The sequence below is a fragment of the Pieris rapae genome, chromosome 10, assembly GCF_905147795.1.
Source record: "Pieris rapae chromosome 10, ilPieRapa1.1, whole genome shotgun sequence".
Taxonomy (NCBI): Eukaryota; Metazoa; Arthropoda; class Insecta; order Lepidoptera; family Pieridae; genus Pieris; species Pieris rapae.
In genome coordinates, this window is record NC_059518.1 from 1359809 (window position 1) to 1381527 (window position 21719).

Below are 21719 nucleotides of genomic sequence, written 5' to 3' on the forward strand. Positions count from 1 at the left end.
TGCACAATTGTTCTGAATTCTCAACTCGCAATGTTCGTCTCTGATTAGTTCAGTAACTTGTATACGTTATTTATAGGCATCTACTTAATGAAGGCTTTGAAATATAAGCTTAGGCATACATAATGTTTAGTAATTTATATGTATCAGAAATATATAGACAGTTGCGTTTTATCATAATTTATATAAGGAGGAAGCTCTTATAATGTGAGGCGAATATATTTAGTTTTAGAAATTTTTACCAACCAATTAGAAATAATACAATTGTAATTTATAATTGGTTATAAAAAGGTTTAGTTTTTAAGTTTTCTGGTTTTGTTTATATATCGGCTGTGTACCGATGGCTTCTATGTGAAAACATAAAGATACCTTCTTCTGGGACCCAATTATAACCAAAACACAGAAGGCCAATTGCTGATTAGAAATGATCGAGAAAAAGAAATCTAAGGTTGTATCGCTACCGGATTTCATTTTTTTAATTTGCTTTGGAACTCATTAAAACGATATTAATTTTAATGAGGAGGTCTTTGACGAACTCAAAAACAAGTTTTACAACTTTACGTATATTTAGTATTTCTTTTACACTCTCAACTCGATTTTGACTCTCATGTATACATTTTTAATTATTTTAGGGCTATCATTTGTATAGCTGCACTAGGCCACACAGAAATTAAAAATAAAACAAGATATACAAATTAGAACTAACGATTTGATAATAAATTTACAAAAATTAAATATTACAAAAGAATTACGAAACACAGTTAAAGGACCTATGATAATAGAATTTTGTTTCTGTTATCAGATGGGCGATCCCAAAGTATCAAGATTGTTTGGTCCCTGCAGTCGATTGCACATTCTATCCATTCTGTTTATTGAAGCGAGGAACCCTTATTCAGAGCGCTTAGTGCAGAAAAAAATAAATTCTCTATATCTATTATCGTCACTGTAGAATGATAACCTCGTATATAAAAAACTTTTTTTTATTCTAAGACTCTTGTCATTTAAATGGTATAAGCAAAAATTTAAGACTTATTCATTAATAACATAAATAAGTCCTTACTTCAAAACTACGGACAAAAATACTGAATAATTCTTAATGAACATTGACGGAATGAAACATTTTTTCGTTTTCTGTAATGTTAAGTTCTTAAAACATACCAAGTATTGTGCAGCGATATATTCTTAATTTTTCTTCTTGTACAGAAAAAGCTTGAATCGTGAGCAAATCTGAACCTGCCTTAGACACAAAAGTCGACAATGCGTTACGCATAATTATTATTAATTAATATATTTTATTGAGAATTGACGTTGTCAGTAAACTCTCAGTATTCCGTATCAAATTTACTCTAAGGCGTCAAAGTGTGTTTTGTGAGCTTGAAACTTAATACCTCTTGACTAAGAATATTGGTTTTCCTTTACAGGCAACTAACGCTATTTTGTAAAACGATTTGGTACTGACCATCAGCAGAGTTCAAATGTATAATGCAATAGATTTGTTTATCGCATTTTACCTAGAGATAATTGATAAACTTGTAGCTTTAACTTGACTGTCATGTCTGTGCACCAATCGACTTTCTTTCTCAATTAACATTCGCTGGAACAGTGAAGGAAAACATGGTGAGGAAACCGGCTTGCCGACGGCGTGCGTCAGGCAATAGAGGCTGATCACCGACATAACTATTAGATTGACAAATGATCATGAAACAGATACAGAAATCTGAGGCCCAGACCTAATTTTTCTATATTTTAGAACGATGTAATCACCTTAGCCCAATGGGAGAAATTCCTTACCTGTTTCACCAGGAATCAGAATGCTATGACACCACTTAGGCACTAACTAATAGAACAGTTTCAGGTTCTGTGATTAGGTCAAATCAAGCACTAGAAGGTGACCTTACTAATGACTCCAGGCTAGGGTTTAAAGAGGAACGGGGGAAGGGGGATATTATAGTTCAGCTTTGGTTTTAATAAAACTTTTGTATATAAAAATAATTGCTGCTCGCACAATGAATTTGAAATTATTCATTATAATATTAGCAGATTTACGTTATGTGTATATATGTGCATGAGTGAGTGTGTGTTTGCATGTTAGTGTGTGAGTGTAATGTGTAACGACATATTAGGTCACACCTACAATTGTGCGTAAGGTGTGTTCATAATCCAGTGACCCTTCCCCAGTAGAGAAGTAATCACATAAAAAAGAATTTATCCTTCTTCAAGGTGAAAATCTCGAATAACCCGGGATAGAAATGGCCGTTTCTCTCCATTATTCCCTTACTAATGAGGGCTATAATTTTGTGTAATTTTAATTTTCTTCCGTCCAATTACAGCAAAATTGAGCTTTGATTATTTAAAAGCTTTGCAAAAACGAGAGAATTGTTACTAAATTGACGATAAGATGTCCTTTTTTTTAAATTATGAATTCTAAAAACAGTTTAATGGCTTTAAATATTAATCACGCATGAATAATATGATTTATACATATAAAAACAATATACATTTAGTATATATAATTAATTTGTTATGTAAATAACTTATATGTGAAGCGAAATTTGATTAAATATTGAAAAACTTTTTTAAGAAACGTAGTGACTTAAGTGTGCTTCTAAATGGAAAAGGATCATGAGTTCGAATCACGACTGTGCGTCATTGAAAATAACACTTTTTTACGGAAAAGGTATCATAAGGAATCCGGTATATATTAAATACTAGACCGACATCTATCAAAAAAAGAAAGCTTTCTTGTCTATAAATTAAACATCAGATGCAATCTGGGGTAAATTTATTATTAAAATAAAGATTAACATACATTCATGTATGGAAATTGATTAAAATTGATATTTATTTATCTCAATTTTCGTGTTATATTTTTAAATGTTAGAAATAATATACTAATAAGAGAGATTGAGTGAGAGGTATTCAAATATTAATTATACCTTGAAAATGTTCAAGCTAAAATTGAAATTAATTTTATATGACAGCTCCCGTCTTTCAGATGCGTTGAATTTTGCTGAAGCAATCCTTTGTCCATCCATCTTGATACAAATCTAATTAATGTACCCTGACATTTAATGTTTTAGTAAAATTATACCGTGTATTGTAACATTTGGGGTTTTATACTATCCAAATTTCGGAGTAATAAATAAGTTTTCTATTTTCTTAATTCTGATAAAGTCCAATATTTTAGGTAAAACAATAACGTATCGACTATGACTGCCCATTTATTATATAAAACATAGATTAAATATTTATACACAGTTATTGACTACAATACCAAAAATAATAAAAGGCCGGCGACGCACTCAAGAGCCCTCTGAAATCGATAGTGTCTGAAAAAATGAGCTACGGTGTTTTCAAATGGAACAACACAACTCCTAAAGACTTAATTAGTATTTTTTCATACATTCATTCATAACTTGTATAATAAATAATTAAAACTTATGGCTTAAAAAATGCTACTTTCTTATTATTTCTTTATTTTTTATTATTTAATATTAAATGCTTCGGCTTACGTATACCTGTAGCAACCTGTAGCAAGTACATTTAAATTACAATTTTAAATTTGAAAAACTTGAAACAGCTAGGATGATCTTATTTAATGTATATACTAAAATAAAAGTACACACATACAATTCTCAAAAGCTGAGCAATATACTGATCAATTTCTATTTTCGATGGCACGCCTTTTAATTTAAGATACATACTAAGGAAAGTGAAACGCAATTTTCCCTCACAACCTAATTGTCAACGTGAATAAAATACGATGTTTTCCAACGCGTCAGAAAATTGGTAATATTTCTAACAATAAGAAGGAACCGGGCGGGCCTCGAAATTTGACGTCTATAAGCGATGGATCAGCAAACAAAATATGATGGAGTGTCACGCATAGGGTAACCACATTGTTGTGATTTGCAGGATTTTGTCAAACACGTTTACTTATCATCGATGAAACCTGTGGAGAACAACTATGCTGTCGAGGAAGTGTCTGGGATAGGTATAAGAGCTAAGGAGAAATTGGCCAAGAATGTGACAGTATGGTCCATCTCATGGAAAGCGGGTAGAGAACAACCACATAAGCGATGGGATGAAATATTCAGAAACAAGATGGAGAATTCACGTGGCGCGTTTATTACTTAAAATCATTCAAATAAAACTTGATATTGTGAATACCTTATTATCAGGATAAAAAGCAATATTATTGCTATTACACGCACGCATGGTGCGTTAATAATGCGTATTAGGCGTAAGCGTTCACCATCAAAACTCCAATACCATTACATTTGTTAACCTGACCTGGCGAAGGTTGGTTCCAACTGACTTGCTTCGTAATCAATAAAAAAAAATTTTTTTCGAGTGAATTTCATAACAAAAACTATCTAACAAAGGCAAATTAAAGTATATGTTACGTCAAAAGACTTGCAGGAATCAAAGCAGGACGCGTCTCCCAGCAAAGCAGCCGCCATCCAATACAGTGATAATCAAATCAAAACTTAAAAATAGAAATTCTCCGTGTTTTTATGACACGATATGGTATCCGTTTTTAATCCACTTCATTGTCAACCTACTGCCCGCCTCGCCCACTCAATATGACATCCATAACGAGACATGGCGAGCTTTGTAGCTGTCAGAAATAAACTCAATTGATTACCTCTGTAGGGCACAAATAAAATACACCAACAATTCAACAATTGTTGCCTTTTAATCTAATTGTATATTGTCATTCATTTATCTATACTCAGGATCGTTTATTAATTGATAAAAAAAAGTAATTCATTTAGTAAGAAGCAACCTGAAATCAATATATTGTCACGACGGAAGCTTTTCATACCGTATAGCGATAGACTATTTATTTATTTACACTTTTTTAGATTATATAAATACAAATAATATACATAAAAATTATAAAGGATGCAACGGGCGCCCATATCGCTAACAAGCGATCTTATCCAGGCAACTCTAGTAAGGAAAAAAGTAAATAAAGAAATATGATGGGTAAACTGCAAGAAGTGCATATTACAAAAAAAATAATTAAATAAACTAAAGAATAAGTTTTGTAACAAGTTATCAGGCAAAATATATGTTGAGATACTTACAAAACAGCAAGTCAGCCTCTACTATTTTCATACTATGTAACTGACAACATAAACTCGTTAGAACCCAATTTTTAATGAATAAAAAATCCCTTAGAAGAAGAAGACAATCCCTAGAAGGTTGACAATCATGGTTGAAATCAAATACAACTGAAAAGCACTTCAGAATTTCTAAAAGCATGTGATTATTAATATAAAACATGAAACTAGAAACACTGACAGGGAAACCTGTATGTATCTGCCATTAGGGACTTTATTCATTTCTGCTTTGTCACTGCGTCTAATGGTGGAAAGCCATTAGAAGTTTGTTATGAAATTGGGGTTGAGTGTAAGCTTCAGTTTTTGGTTAGGTAAACGTTATCAAAGTTGATAGGTATATATCGCACTTTTTAAGGGACAAGAAGGTGCCGCCATATATTTCTTATATTTAAATTATATATGTCGAAGCAATGGCAGCCATAATATATAATTTAAGCGTTTGATAATTTCATTTGCCTATATTAATAGATAAACATATTAACATACTTTTTGATGGCTTGTATAACTGCTTCAGTTACTATTATGAATGTCGAATGTCGCTATAAATTAATAACATCAAATTCGAATTAGTTCAAAACTGTTAAATATGTTTGGTTTATAATTGGTCAGTATTGCTAGATGTATAAATTAAAAACTGTTCAAGGGTCAATAATAATACCACATATATACACCGACAAAGAACTGTAGCGCTACAACACCACAACTTGGAAGAAGTTTTGGAGCTTAAAGGAAACCTTCAAAGCTCCCCCTTACACTAAAGAAAATGGTAGTGGTTTCATGCTCGCTGCTTAGCCTTATATATGGAGCACAAGCTTGCATTTTCAAAAACAAAACAAAAGCCAAAAGACATTCGACAGAAATAAATATTTTTGGAATTAAATAATGCGACAGACAAATGAATGTATCGCTTAAGTTACATTACCACACTTGTAATTACTTAAGATACATTACCGAATTGTATTCGCTTGAGTTAGATTACCGTACTTGCTCGTCTTTATGTCTTCATAAAAAAACAAGCTAAATGCAGAACATTAAACGTAAAGTCAGCACAATATTCGTACACAGGCATATGTTAGTTCTAAAATGTAAGGGACAATATATCTAAATGATCTCAAAATTGCGGGTCCACTTTTGACTCATAACTTTTGTTCAACTAATTTCACGGTCGAATATTATAGCGCTTTGAATTAATTTATCACAAACGACATGAATTGGAGCATGATTTGGGTCGTATTATACTGGACTTTGATTTGGGAACAATGCTGATATTAAATTTATTTTCTTATGTTTTAGGATATTTTAAGGTTTTTATAACCATGCGTGTTTCTCGGGTTCCACTTAGCGAAATTTATTGTGCTATCAATTTTTCAGCTAAATTTGGTTTTAGTTTCGATCCAGCTATATTTCGCGTTTAATTACTACGAAAAATTATAAAAAACTATTTCGTGACCTCAAAAACAATTTATTCATTTTAATAATTGTGTGTTATGAACACAATGTACACTTATGAATGTCAGAAAAAAATTAAATATACATTAGCTATTTAAAGGGGGAACGCTGCCAGTATCTTCGCAACCTTGCCTAAAGGGACTCCTATTAATAATATATTTCAATTATTAAATTTTACGGTTAGTTATTAGGTATATTATTTAGAATTAACTACAATTATATTTATATCTGTAATATTATTATTATAAAAAATTAAATTCTGTTTTTCTTTTCCTTTTTTTTGTTTTACACTAAAAATGTTTGAAATGTTTACCTTCTTGTTATATATATATATATATAAAAGAACTATTTGTGAAGATTTGTAATTGGCCCACAATGTTATATATATATACATCTATTACTGTATTGTGCTGTGAATCTTTTGAATAAATAAATATACATAAAATGCTTCTAATTTTACATTTATTGCCAGTTCTCAAATAAAGGCCGTAGAACGGAAAAGAAGAACTGGCAATAAACCGTCACTCTTTTACAACAAAAGAAATCCTCAATTTACGATCATTTAAATTGCATTTTATTAAAGTATACGTTATATAGTATTTATTATATATAACACTCTCTATTCAAATTAACAATATAACTAAAGTTACCCATACACTTTATTACCAACCAGATAATTTTGTTTTATAAATCCTTAAAGGAAGGAGAAAGAAAATTACACATCGTCTTCGCATCAAAATGTTATTTCCTTTTTACGAAGGGATGTAATTTCCGAGTGAAGTAGAACCGGGTCGAAATCTTATACAGGATGGCGAAAGTTCAATTTTCGTAATCCGTCTCCAGAGTAATGGCTTTATTACGCTTTGTACATTTGGATTTGCATATAATAAAATGCAGCAGTATTTGTCAAGTGGCTTCAACGTGCGATCCCTAAGGTCGTAGGTTCGATCCCCGGCTGTGCAACAATGGAGTTTATATCTATGTGCGCATTTATCATCGCACTCGAACGGTGAAGGAAACGGAGTGAAACCGGCTTGCCTTAGACCCATGAAAGTCGACGGCGTGTGTCAGGCATAGAAGGCTAATCATCTACCTATTAGATTGATATCGTGAAACAGACCTAAAAAGGTTGTAGGGCCGCAAATTTAGATTTATATTATAATAAAATTCTAATTACCACGTTTGTTGGCAAAGTCGTCTACATACTATGACTTTTCGAATTCACAGAATTCAATGTTTTGTAATAAAATAAAAATGATATACTTAAAAAAAAATAGGTTTCTCTGTTAGAGTTTCTAGTTTCGTATTTTGGATTATTAGCCATAATTTCGCTTTAACGAAAATGTTCTGAATGGGTTGCGGTTGATTGCGATTGACCTGCCGAAAATTATTTGTCTAGTTTTTTTGATAAAAAATTGGGATCTAACGAATTGTGTGTTGTGAATTACAAAGTATTGGATCGAATGGCAGTGGTTGACATGACTTTTTGTACCAAAAACCCACAGCAACGCTTTAAATATATTTAGACAATCTATCATATATCATTCACCACCACAACCAACGTTTAGACAACCTATCACCCATTAATATTTTATTTATTACCCCTAATTAAACATCTCTTTATTACTTACTAGACGGGCTATACGCTTATTTGATGATACCCCGTCGCCCATAGATATCTACGCGTCCACCCGTTTAGTAGATATATAGTAGTATGATATGGTGGTAGATATGTGAAATAGCAGCTGGGCCAGTTTTGTAGTTAAGACGTTTACTGGTATGGTTGGCTATGACTATGGTTTATCAGTCGCAATATAGACTAGAATACTGATGGAAAATGTTTTAACTTAAAGATCAGCGATTTCTTCTATGCTGATTACCTACAAAAATTATCCCGAAAATCTGCCCCCAAAAACTGTTAAGGTCAGTATATGTGTGTACTTAAAAATAAAAACCAATATAAGAAATTGCTCCAATAGAAACCAATATTGTATCAGGATTATTTCCCAAAAAACGGTTGCCCATTCCCTGTCCAAATCGATTTATAAGACCACAAAAGAATCCTATTACAGGCCGAGGAATGGTGCAGTAATAAGATTTTCAATCTCTGCAACTTAGACCCTTTCAAATCGTTAATCTCTCCTAATAAATGTTCGATCACGCGGAAACTCGGTCAGAGGGAAAGCAGGTCCTGCGCCTACGGTACGGTTCACTTTATCGGTTTATAATTGTTAATAATAATTTTTAGTAAGGCGTTTTAAAGCCAGTTATAGTTCGTTAAAAAAAATACGTTTATTTTGGAACATAAGATCATGATGGTATCACTTATTCCACGTCATTAAATTCGAGCCTGTTGGTATCCCTACTCATCGGTAAAGAAGACAGAGGGTGTTGGCCGAGAGAAAAAGCCGGCGTAAAAAACTCTCGGTACTATTTTTGATAGCATTGTAATTAGTTAGATGAGCATGAAGAAAATGTTTGTGCTCATAATTGGATTTTGCAGTTAAAATATCTATGGTATAAAGGAGAATATATTAAAATTGGTGGAATTTCATGTAAGATATATCTGTAACATATACACTATATTTTCTTTATTAACAAACAGGCAGAAGGCACAGCTGATGTTAATTGATACAAACACGCATAGCCACACAAACAGCCATACAAATTTCCAGTGCGCTGCCAGCTTTTTTATTTTGAGATTCCTCTAAAAGAAAACCCATTGTTTCTGATTACGTCGAGGTGGGTGCATGGACCGCAGTCTTAACCAACTGTCACCTCTTTCTCTCTCACTGCTAGTTAGTGTCCACTTTATTAATGGTTAAATGTAGTATAACAATTATTTAAGGTTTCAGAAGATATTTCTTACCTGAGTTGTAAAATGATCTACCCCCTTTAATTGGTTAAATTATTTATATCTGATATTATATTACTGTATCTCGTATTTTACTTGATGTCTGGGACTATTTCGACATACATTATTATATTTTATTTAATGTTTCTCGACATTATAGTATTGGCATAGTCTGTAAGGGTAATCTATGTATTTCTGTAATGTAGAACGGTCGAAAGGGTTAGTGGACAAAAAACAGTGATCCCAAAACTATTGGTCTTTTTATGAACAAGTATTGGTTGTGTATTGAAAACTTAATTGGTGCAACATAGAGCGCACAATATTAGGGTTGAGAGTCACGTGCCAGGTTAATGCTTTAAGTAATCACTCGTCAAGTAACCGCAAAGTTGACTTAAACTTAGAACGCTAAATTATTATCAAAGTTCGTTATTTACCTTACCCAATAAAGCCACTTGGCGTTGTGGTAATTGGGTCAAGTGATGTGCAAGCGTTTGGAGTGAACTGCATACCCATTTACCCATACGAACTTCACAACTAAGTATCTACAACATTCCTTATGTATTGTGTGTTGATATTTAAGTTTTAGGGTTGCTAAACTTTTATAAATGTTATTTCGTATTTAATGTATCATTAATGTTTAAGTGAATGTCATTTTTTTAGAGCTGTCTCTAATTACAGTTAGAAATAATATTATGGAGACAATGTGTAGCCTTATCGCTAACAAGCTATCTCTTCCTGAATAAAATACAAATGGTATAGTGCATATCTAAATTAAGAAAAATTATAATATTAAAAAAAGGCCAATCGTAAGATATAATATGATATAATATTAAATAGTATATACATTTTGAATGGAAAGGAAGTATGTATATTTATTTCTTGATTTGAATTGTGAGATACACGTAAGATAAAAATGTACTGATTTTTATTATTGTTTTCTATATTATAAATTGCAAATCACGCAAATAACTTGTAATAAAATTCTTCAGAATCGGAAAGCGATCTAATCAGTCAAATTTAATAGTAAACTGCTTTGTTTAATAATAAAAACACAAATTTGCTGGAAATTTTTATTATGACCAACATGTCTTTGAACTTATCTACGATAATTAACAATTTTTCAAACGACTGAACACTTGAACTAGCTTTGATCACACAGGAATTGATTGCAGTCTGGTCGTAAACTAAACTGAACTAAATTTATAATTCACTCGGTAGCTTCCAGAAAAGTTTTATATAGGTTTAGAAATAACTCAGATTAATTTTAAATGTTTAGATACCTTTTGAATACGTGGCATAGACAACGAACTAATTTTCGGAGCATTGTTGGATGACTTATGCTTTGTTTTATAGATATTATTTGTCTTTCAAAAATAAAATATACAATATTCTTCACATAAGTAATAATAAAAATCATTAAAAAAAAACAACAAATTTAATCAATTTGGCCCCTATGGTGTACTTTTAACGCTGGCAGCATTTCCTCGCTGTCGTGCGATACTTATTCGTTGAGCGAGGAAAGAATCAGCTCTGGTCACCAGTACTACCAGGCACCAACTTAAATCTTCAATTAGCGCCTGGGCACTTCAACCCCTCGACCCAAGAGCCGCTACTCCAAAGGAAACAAAATCGAAGTTGAAAGAGAGACTCATATATTTGATCCGTTTGTTTTCCGCCTGCTCTGCGGAAGCCGCAGCTTATTGCTTGCCCGAGGGAGGTGAAACATGGCTCCACATTAGCATCCTATACCAAAGCCCGTCGTCATCCAAGGGATCAATGACATCCAAAATAGCTTCTTTCTTCACAAACTAACTTTTGTAAGGCTTTAGTCAGTTTGTATGTAAGTGCGACTTGGCTTAGACTATGCTTGGTATTAGAAGATATTTTCGTAAGGTGTAAAAATAAAGTTTGGCCTTGTTATGGCTAAATCAATGTTATATTATATTTTAAAGAAAGGAACAATTTATTCATTACAAACTGGTCATCAAACAGTGAGAGCTTAGATAATACGAAAATATTTAAGAGTACTACTTGCTTTTGATGTTTTTTACATGTGCCTTTACTAAGACATCATGGAACATTACGTCTAGCCTAATTGACTAATAAGGATATCTAAATATATAAAACAAAGTCGTATTAGTTACACCACTTATACTTCAAGATCGGCTGGACTAATTTCTTCGAATAGCAGAATAAGTAATAAATTAAGTTATCATATATAAATACATTTTACGAATGCACTCATCATGTGCTGTTGACAAAATTACACATCATTTTATATCAAATTCGTGTGAGTTCAAGAAATTCCGATTTTGAGGTGAATGAGGAGATGCATAACCAGGCTTTAATCTTGATCAAAGACATGTTTTACCTCATCAAAAAATGTTCTCAGAAATTGCTTTAACATGCAGTATCGTAATATTGACTCTAGAGAAAAGAGGACTAATGTGTAAAGCTCCAATTCTTTCGCAATGGCAAACAATAAAACATATATGTATTAACAAAAAAAAAAGTTGCATTAATACCTTAATAAAATCCTTAATGAAATTTAACTAAAGTTACCGCGATCTTATTAGACACTTAGGCAAAACAAATTTAGCCGGGTCAAGCTGGTTTAACATAAGAAAATGTTCAATAACACAACTTACACTCTTTATTAAAAGGCAGATCCTTTGGTTTTGTGTTCTATTTCCTACCTTCTTATTGTATTATATTACAACTAAGAGTTCTATTTCTATGTTAACAAAACATTATGTTATTTAAACGTAATAAAATTGTACACAACCTTTTACTATTTATTTATAAACAGCATTATAATATTCTTAACCTACATAACAATAATTAAAATTAATAATTGATAAATAAAACATGTAACCTATACAACTTAGAATAACTATAACTAATAACCACCCTCTGGTACTTTTAAAATAAACTATCGAGCTCCTATATTACAATTTGGTGCCTCCATTACTCAATCCATCTGGGTGACGCGGCTAAAAGCTTTCTCCTGTTTTTCGAATGTGTTAGAAGTGTTAGAACTTTTCGTTGATATTCATATGAGTATATTTTCTTATATCAAGAATTAACAAGACCAGAAGTATTTTACAATTTCTGATTACCGCTTATAATGGCCGGTAATCTTAAAAATAAAAGTAATTAATCGAAAACATATTTAATGAATAGGAATACAATACTATTTATGAAAAACGAAGCTTTATAGATATACCAATACATTATCGTTGAATGTACGGATATTATAGATTTATTACACAACGTGAATCGCAATGCAGCGAAGAAATGCTGCCAGCATTAAATGTAATCTGCAAATGTAACCGTCAAATACTTTAATTTTTTTTCATATTTTGTTTATTATCTGTGAACAGTTTTGTTAGCATTAGTTAGGTCTAAACATGTTATATATGCTTCGAAAAATGGACTTCAAGACATAAGATTTTTCTTTAAATGACAAAAAATTATAGTTATAATTTATGACAGCGTAGGGGGTAGCAACTGTAAAGAGTCGGATAATGGATATTTGTAATTTTAAACTATTTAATACACCTTTACTGATAGTCGCACAGAGAAACTTTCAGCTTTTATTAGCGATGTTCTAGCCTGCTCTTAATCTACAATAATAGTATTCTGTGATAATTCTGTCAAATTGATAATATTGAATTTAACAAAGCATAAATATATTTATAATACGCATGTTAATGGGGTCTTATATGAAAAATTGCAGCAATTGCCTTTGAAATATAAACTAATTGAGGCAGAGGTAACGAAGCAGGGGATGAGAGCAATCAAGAATAATGATCCTCGTGGGTCACGGAGAAACAGCGATTTGTCACGGCTATGGCTGAATATTTCTTATTTTGTATACTATTCGTCTACGTTATATCTGCTTGACGGAGTTGAAGTAATTAATTATCGTTTGAGCAAGAATTCTGAGCAGTATTATTGGTTCAGGATAAAACACTGAGTTCGTGCCTATGCTGCCCTCAATGTGTCTGGAATTGGAACAGAGGTAGAAATGTAGATCTAAGTATCATTAGCGTTTAAATGGAAATTGTACGTTGCACTCAAGTATACACAGAACTTTTAGTAGAAAATAGTTGTGATAGCCCTATGTAAAACCAATGGCGGAAAGAAAGAAGAAAGAGTAATTTGACTGGATTATATTCTTCTAGCGGTTTTGGGCATAGGGCGATGGAGAAGAATTCTTCGCCATACTTACATTTGTCAAATCTTTGACTAATATGATAGACTGAGGTGGAGCGTTTTTCAAGGCTGTTGCCGCGCACCATCATTTTATGGAACCAGCTGCCCACTGAAGTGTTTCCGAACCAATTCGACTTAGGGTCCTTCAAAGAAAGCGTACTTGATCTTAAAAGACCGGCAACATTCACGTGATTCCTCTGGAATTAAGAGTGTCCACTTAACATCAGATGAGACTCCAGCCCCTTTTGCCCCCGGTCTAAAAAAAATCTAATGACAAAATTAAATATAATACAATGTAGTAATCCTATGTTATAACGGTAAAATAAATCTACCAAAAGTTTGATAATATATTTGAGGTATATAACCTCTCGCTGATTAGAATTTGCTTTTGTGAGCATAAATTCATAAATGCATGAAAAGTAGGCCGCCACATCGCGGCCCTCATTACAGAGAGCCTTCGGGGGAATTCGCTCGTACATTTTAAAACCTTCTATAAAATGGTGTCGCTATTCTTATAATACTCAGTTACTTTAATCATGGGAATAAAGGAAGTTTTGTCACGTTTTTAATGCTCAGTCGGTATAAATTTATCATTGAATACTTTATAAAGTTATTTTTAAAACAAATTTCGTTTCGAATTGTTTGGAGTAGGTACATACTTCGTAAGAGGTTTTAATCATCTGTCGGACTTCACAAAAATTTGCCTCCTGAAATCATAGATTTCAATCACTACATATTATAAAACAAAGTCGCTTTCTCTGTCCCTATGTCCCTTTGTATGCTTAAATCTTTGAAACTACGCAACGGATTTTGATGCGTTTTTTTTTAATAGATAGAGTGATTCAAGAGGAAGGTTTATATGTATAATAACATCCATTAAATAGTGGAAAAGTACTGTTATTTTTGAGGTTTCTAATGTTATGTCGTAAATAATTACATTTTTTCCGCTTACATTGCAAACGCAGGCTGAACCCTACGAGTTTTATCAAAATAATGCACTAAGTATAGTACACATTGAAAAGGTCTAAAGAAAAGTCCGTGATGGTGATGGTATAAGGATGTCTATCTCTTATGGGTTACCCATATTTTTATATACAACGTTCACAGATTTTCTGTAGTGTATTTAGTATCAGCATTGCAGCCGTGCGAAGCCGGGGCGGGTCGCTAGTATAATTATAAACTTATAATTCCTTGTTCTAATTTATATTTATGACCCTAAGCAGTAAGCATACTCTTTATCATAATTAGTTTCCCACATATATCGATTAACCAAAATATTTATAAAAATATTCACCTGAACCTCTGGTCTGATATAACAAAACACACATATATGTATAACAAAACAACATTATTACCGTTTTTAAACTATAAACACGAGTTACACCATCTGGTCCTGCATGTTTTTCAGTAAGTCGTCCAAGGATCCATTTTAGGTGGTAAATTTTGTTGTTTTAATACAATATCTCAAATTCTGATAATTTAATTATTATTACATTTTAATTATTGTAAATATAACTTATGGGCCCATTATTTTTTTAATTTCTTTACAATCCATCCATTTGGGATTCAGACCATTAAAAAGCTTGGGTTGAAGTTTTTAATAAAACATTCGCAAACGCAATTTTCTCGTAAAGTACATTTACATAAATAAATTTAAAGCAAACATTATTTAAAATTAAATCCTTCTTCATGGCTTGCAGGTTGAATTTATGAAGATTTAATAAAGCGGCGACAAGCAGTGACGAAACAGAAGCTATAGGACGAGATTACGGAGCCTTCCTAGAGCCTTGGGGCTTCGGCTGGAGTAGAGTTGAACAATGAACTAACATACCGAGTTCTATTTGTCGTGCTGATGTGTCGTCTATACATGATGGATTTCTCCGAGCACTAAATAATTATAGATTACTCTCGCCACACATATATTTATGGAGCAACAATGTAAATTTAGTAAAACATATTAATGTTTAATAAATATTGTTGAATAAATGGCTCGAACAGCTTCCCACAATAGAAATTAACTTTATGTTTATTAATAAAACATTGATTTTGCTTCTTTCACGCCATGAACTAATCAATAGTAAAATTGGATTATTTTGTGAAAAAAGGAATTTAATTAACATAAAGGCCCTTAATTTATATACTAACGTCACTGTTCAAAATATGGCTTGCTGGTTTTAATAATGTCTACGAAGTAATGACTCATAATTTTGTTCTTTAATAATTCTTGACCTTTTTTCTAAACGGCGCATTTTTATAGGATAAAATATGAATAACTGAAGTACCCGCTCAATAGCAAAACTGCGTATTAATTCTTTTCTCGCCATTATGTGTTTATTTGTATATTTACAGGAATAAGTAGAAAATACAATTATACAAAATATTTTTTCTGACAAAAATTGTAGATTGAATGGAAATCAAGCTCATCACAATCACGAAACTATTTCTTACCTATTTTTTTTAATTTAACAAGTATTTTGCCCGTAGAAGTATTACTTAAGCAGATTTGCAGCAATTTCCCCCTACTTTCTCTTGCCAGCAAAAGCAAGTAAAGCTCTCAAAAAATAAAGTACCAAGACGTATCAATTTGTTGTAGGAATCCTAGAAAATGCAAGTCGTTTTTAACCATAGACAATGTGTTTGTTAATATAATATACAGTACAAAATTACTGGTGACGTAAACACCAAATATGAATCATAGACACCCCCACCTCTATCTCTAATATACTTGCCCGGTAAAAGAATGAAAAATAAAAAGTAAGCATTAATTTTGTAATTAATTTGCACTCGCTATAATTCTTCAGGACCCCACAGGTCGTGTGAAAAGGGTATGACGGCAAAAGATAATTATGTAGCTTAATCCAAGTTAATTAAGCTTACATTCACGTTTTATATTAAGCAGCATATTTAAATATTTTAATAGAATGCCCAGTTTATACTGCACCTTGATTTTAAGTGACCTAAAATGATATAGAGTTTTTGATTTTTCAGGACCCAGAACAAGGTGTGACAAAGTCAAAGTCAAAAGTTATTAATAAAATTGTATATGGAAGTGTTTTTGTATTGGTAAGATGATAAACTACGCTGTTCTTCATACAGCATCTTTGAATAATACTATTTTATAAACAACATTTCTGGTGTATTGATCTGCTAATAAATTCTTATGTTTCTTCAAATTTATACAATATAATGTATGTTTATTACGAATAGAAACAAAAACTAGAAGGCCGATATATAAACTCCTTACGCCATTATAAATTTTGTAGCCACGAGTAAAAAGGGTTTCCTAATAAAGGAAATGACCAAACATGCAAAACCTGGACCCCAGGATTTATAATAATTATAGATATATATCATTAATATACTATATAATTAATCTTCAGATCGGGTCGCACCTATCGTGGCCAGAAAAAAGGTTTGTATGCTCTTTAATTTTTATACAGTGAACATACAAGTGATACATTTAAAATAATTTAATCTAAGGCAGGCTAAAGATAAGCCGTATCTGACAGAACGTTCATGAATTACCTTTTATTCCTAGACCGAAGCACTTATCGTTACGTTCAACGTAAAATGTTATTGAACTGAAAGGAAATTGCATGTCGTTTGTGATGCATTTTACCTACGTTTAGAGCTAGAGAAAAGTAATATGTAGCGATGAATAATTTCCAAAAAATACTTATGATAGCGAATTTTTTAAAAATATTTCATTAAATATTACATTTATTCTCATTAAAATCTATACTTTATGGTAAAGCTTATAAGCCTTATCAAAATCTATACCATAAATGATAATCTTCAATATGAATACTTACTCTGATATTTAAAAGGAACTACAAGACCCTGTGAACTTCGTACCACCTCCATAGATTTCGGTTAATACAACATTTTTAAAACACACCAAAGTATGTATTCAACAAACAAATTTATATAGCGCATCTATAAAAATATGACAACACAGTGATAATTATTTATTTCTAAGAATAAAAATACATTTACACAGCTATGAACAGTATTTATTGGTATATTGAGTTACCGTTTTTAGGATTTACGTGTTATTTATGTTTACTACCATGGCTAAGTCACACACACAAATATTTAAGGATCATAATTCGGTCCAGACATTCTCGAGTTTCAACGAGACAAACGAACAACAATTCATTTATAAAGATAGATAAAATTACTATTACTGTTACAAATATTAATGTCACATACTAAAGACGGGTTGCACTCCGGGAGTGCCAGCAGAAGTTTATTGTTGTAAATGTTATAAGGGAGAAAAATAAATAAATAATTATTATACTTAAGAAAATGTATACAACAATTCGTATCATCTTGTTGACAAATTAAAAGATCTCGAAATCGAGGTTAAAAAAAAAGTGAAAACTTAAATATTAACGTTGTGCATTTTTGATATTATAGAATGGTTAGGTTAGGTTAGGTTAGATTAGAATAATTTTGCACGAATCGCTTTAATTATCAGTATAAAAGTACTATCATTTATGTGGTAGAATACAATATTTATTTATTGCGCTATCATACACAAACATGACAATTTATATAACATTAAATACGCCGCTCCAGCTGTCTACTCTCCATCCGTCTTACGAATTTTCGATCAGGTCACGTAAAACCCGAGTTTAACATTTTTTTACCCATTTCAAAAAAATTACAACGCCCCTAAAGAAGTTTTCATTTCAAAAATATATATTATTTTCATGCTAAGTAGACAATAAAACATAGTGTTACACTATGTTCCTAATTTTAGCTTAGCTTTCGACTAAATGCCGTAATTTCTTTGTTCTTATGCAGACATCACTTATCTACGGCGCTCCAAGATTTTTTGCATACGCCATGCAATTTAATTTTTTTTAATTTGCGTCTTCCAATTTATACCTTTTGTTTTTAAATAAAACACGTATCAAAAAATTAATAGATTTTAGGAAATTAATAATATAACGTTTTCTTAAACTTTATACTATTTACTTTACTTCCAGTGCGGGATAAATTTTATATGATAAAGTACGTGGATCATTTATTAATAGATCGCGAGTATAAAATCTCCCATGACAACATCAGGCGGGAATCAGCTCGGCTGGGACCTCCCCCGCTGCCCCCCCCCCTTGCTGCGCCACTATACTTTTTTGTATATAAGAACAGTTCTTAATTATAATAAGACATAAGACAATTGTATTAAAATACGTGATGGACAAAAATACATGAACATAATTTTACACAATTTAGCATGATCATTTAAAAATTATGTAACTCTACCAACGTTTCGTTCTTTGTAACAATATTTACATAAAAATAAATCGGCACTGCAACTTTATCAGGAGGCTCGTCTGATGTTAAGTGATATCTTACTATTAATTTTATGATAAATATATACAAGAGAGATACAGAGGCAAGAATACTGATTTTAAATTGATCGTGTGCGTCTGCTATATCATTTCCCTATTGGCTATCTCCCCATTGCCTAAGACATCCGTCCTTCTCCTTAAATATTTTTTACGCTAGTGAAGTTAGCCCTAACTTTTAAATTTCAGAATAATATCACTGTTTTAGTACACTGGATAAATACTTTGGGAAGTACAAAGCACAAAATAGAATCATAGCTAAAAAGATCGAAGAACTTACCATTATGTTTGTGTAGGTACTCGACGAAAATAAACAAAATTTTAATAAGAAAAATAATTTATTCAATAACTAAGTATAAAAATTATTACATCACATAATTTTCATTTAGGGTTTTTGTGAATAGACGGTGATTTACTAGACTAGCTTAAACATTTGTAATAGTATAAATATCTTAAAGATTTTTGTGAGAGAGAAGAAATCAGGAAAGAGAAGTTGAAAGATGGCTGTACTGTCTCGGCACATAACTTGACAAGATTTTGCGAGATAAATCTATAAGAATTATATAATAAGTATTTCAATAATTAAAAACTAGATAATTACGTATTTTGTCTTATTTTTTTTAAATTTGAGATAAAAGTACATTTACTAATGTCAACTGTCAATCATCGCGGCATAAAAGTAAAATATGTCATAGTCTATAGAAATTGCGCCATTTTATTTTTAATTTTGACTTATGACCAAAATTTTTTGAAAACATTGAAAATATACTGATCAAATATGAAGATTAGTTTTCATAAATTAAATATAGAAGAGGCTACAGCGCTAATTCTTGGCAACTTACTTGCCGAGAAGCTTATTGATGGAACTGAAAGTCCAAGACATAAGCCTTTGTATTTGAAATGGTTAGATAAGTTAGGACTTTAAATGTATAATTAGTTAAATTTGTGACTAAATATAATATTTTTTTCTATTCGATAATCAAGTAAGCGCCATCTCGTTCTTGTTTACGTCACCTTCAGTTCCATTCTATGTTAATAATCTATGCTCGCTGCTAATACAGATAAAATATTTTAAATTTCTTATTCTATATTTTTTTACAATTGATAGATTTTATATATATATTTAATTTCTAATAACAATCATTGGTTTGCAAGAACGAAAAATCCCTATAAATACTACATATAGACCAAAATGAAATAGTATCAAATAATTTAACATACATTTAAGATTGTGTAACCGACTAACAGAAAATCTCTCAATATATTTTATATATGTATATAAATATGTAATAATAAATATATAAATTTTGATTACGCACCAAATTTTGAGTATTGTTCACCAATATTGCACATACGTCTATACTATGACCAGTATTACCACAGATAAAAAATATCTCATTATGCTGAAGAAATCACAGATTACATAATCTTAATACTAAAGAGAAAATGCTTTCATTATATACAAATTGTGAATTTGTGCTACGACTTTTTAAGCCACTACTTTTAAATATCATCTACCCAAAAAACCGATGGGGCGCACATTACACGTTCGTTGCAGTAATAATTTTAAGCTTTATCCGAAATCTCATGGTAATCGAACCCAGGACCTAATTCACTAAGCCTCATTCGTATCTCAGCTCAATCAATCAATTCTTGAAACTGTCAAATCAAAATTATTGACAGCTCTTGAAATTAGTTTCAAGTTGATTTTCTTAATTACCGCGTCATAAACACGTTTATGTTTCAATTCAATTTCAAGCCATGAGCCAACTACCTATACGTGATTCCATATCGCGTAGCCACTTGTGGCGTATGCGTACTCGCCACAGCCAACAATAACGGTACATCATTAACATCAATGTTGAGTGATCTGGTGAGAGTACTGATGTCACAAAAGTCGGTCGACATCAGCATATCTGCGAGGGTTTTGGACAAAACACAGAATTCCCGAAGTTTACTCTCAAGGAAGAGGAGACACTGGAAAAACAAAACATAATTAATGTCACTAAGGACGTGCGTACAGCGTTGATATTAACGATTTATTATTAATGCTATTAATGCACGATATTTAAAGAAAAATTATGAATAAAATATCGTTTCACGCCTAGCTTAATCAGCCGTTGAATTAATAGCCTAGCCGTTTAACTAGCGGCCTGTGAGGTATTCAGCCACAACGTGTGATAGAACATTAAATAAACTGGTTGGCTAATGTATAGGCCATTTGTACGATAGTCATTATTTGATATGAAAAAAATTCCTTCAAAATTAAAAATTAAAAGTCAAATTCACATTGTTATTGTCACTATATATAGAGTAAAAGGACATAAGAAACCATATCCATGATGCATTTAAATAAGGTTGTATATGTGTTAATAGTGCAAATATAAAATTAACCATATCATTGAATTTGTTTTTTTAATAAAACAATGGGCATGAAGTCATATATTTTTTTAGTCCATGACAAAATATATATTTTTTTTACTTCAGAAAGTGCAGTGTAAAGATATATTGGTCAAATAAAATCAATAATAGTAGATAATATATAAAAAGTCATATACTTATATTAATTACCTGATGTGCGGGTACCCTTGCCATGCGCATTGCGGGTATCGCATCCAACATTCCGCCCACCAGTGGTGATAAACCTCCGCAACCACAATCCCTACCTAATATACGCACTTCCCTGGAAAAAAAAAATTGATAAGACCTCAAATG

The 21719-nt window shown here is 31.6% G+C and overlaps 1 protein-coding gene across 3 annotated transcripts in view; it reads right to left on the minus strand.

Moving 5' to 3' along the window:
• Positions 1-19323: 19323 nt before the first annotated feature.
• Positions 19324-21719, minus strand: part of LOC110997899 (folliculin-interacting protein 2) — a 31785-nt gene continuing 29389 nt past the window's right edge. For all 3 annotated transcript variants that reach the window (XM_045629863.1, XM_045629864.1, XM_045629865.1), the window contains 2 exons: positions 21576-21687; positions 19324-20981 (listed from right to left, as the gene is read on the minus strand). In XM_045629863.1, coding sequence (XP_045485819.1) covers positions 20775-20981; positions 21576-21687 — 319 coding nt within the window. In that variant the 3' untranslated portion in view covers positions 19324-20774. The remainder of the gene's footprint in view (positions 20982-21575; positions 21688-21719) is intronic.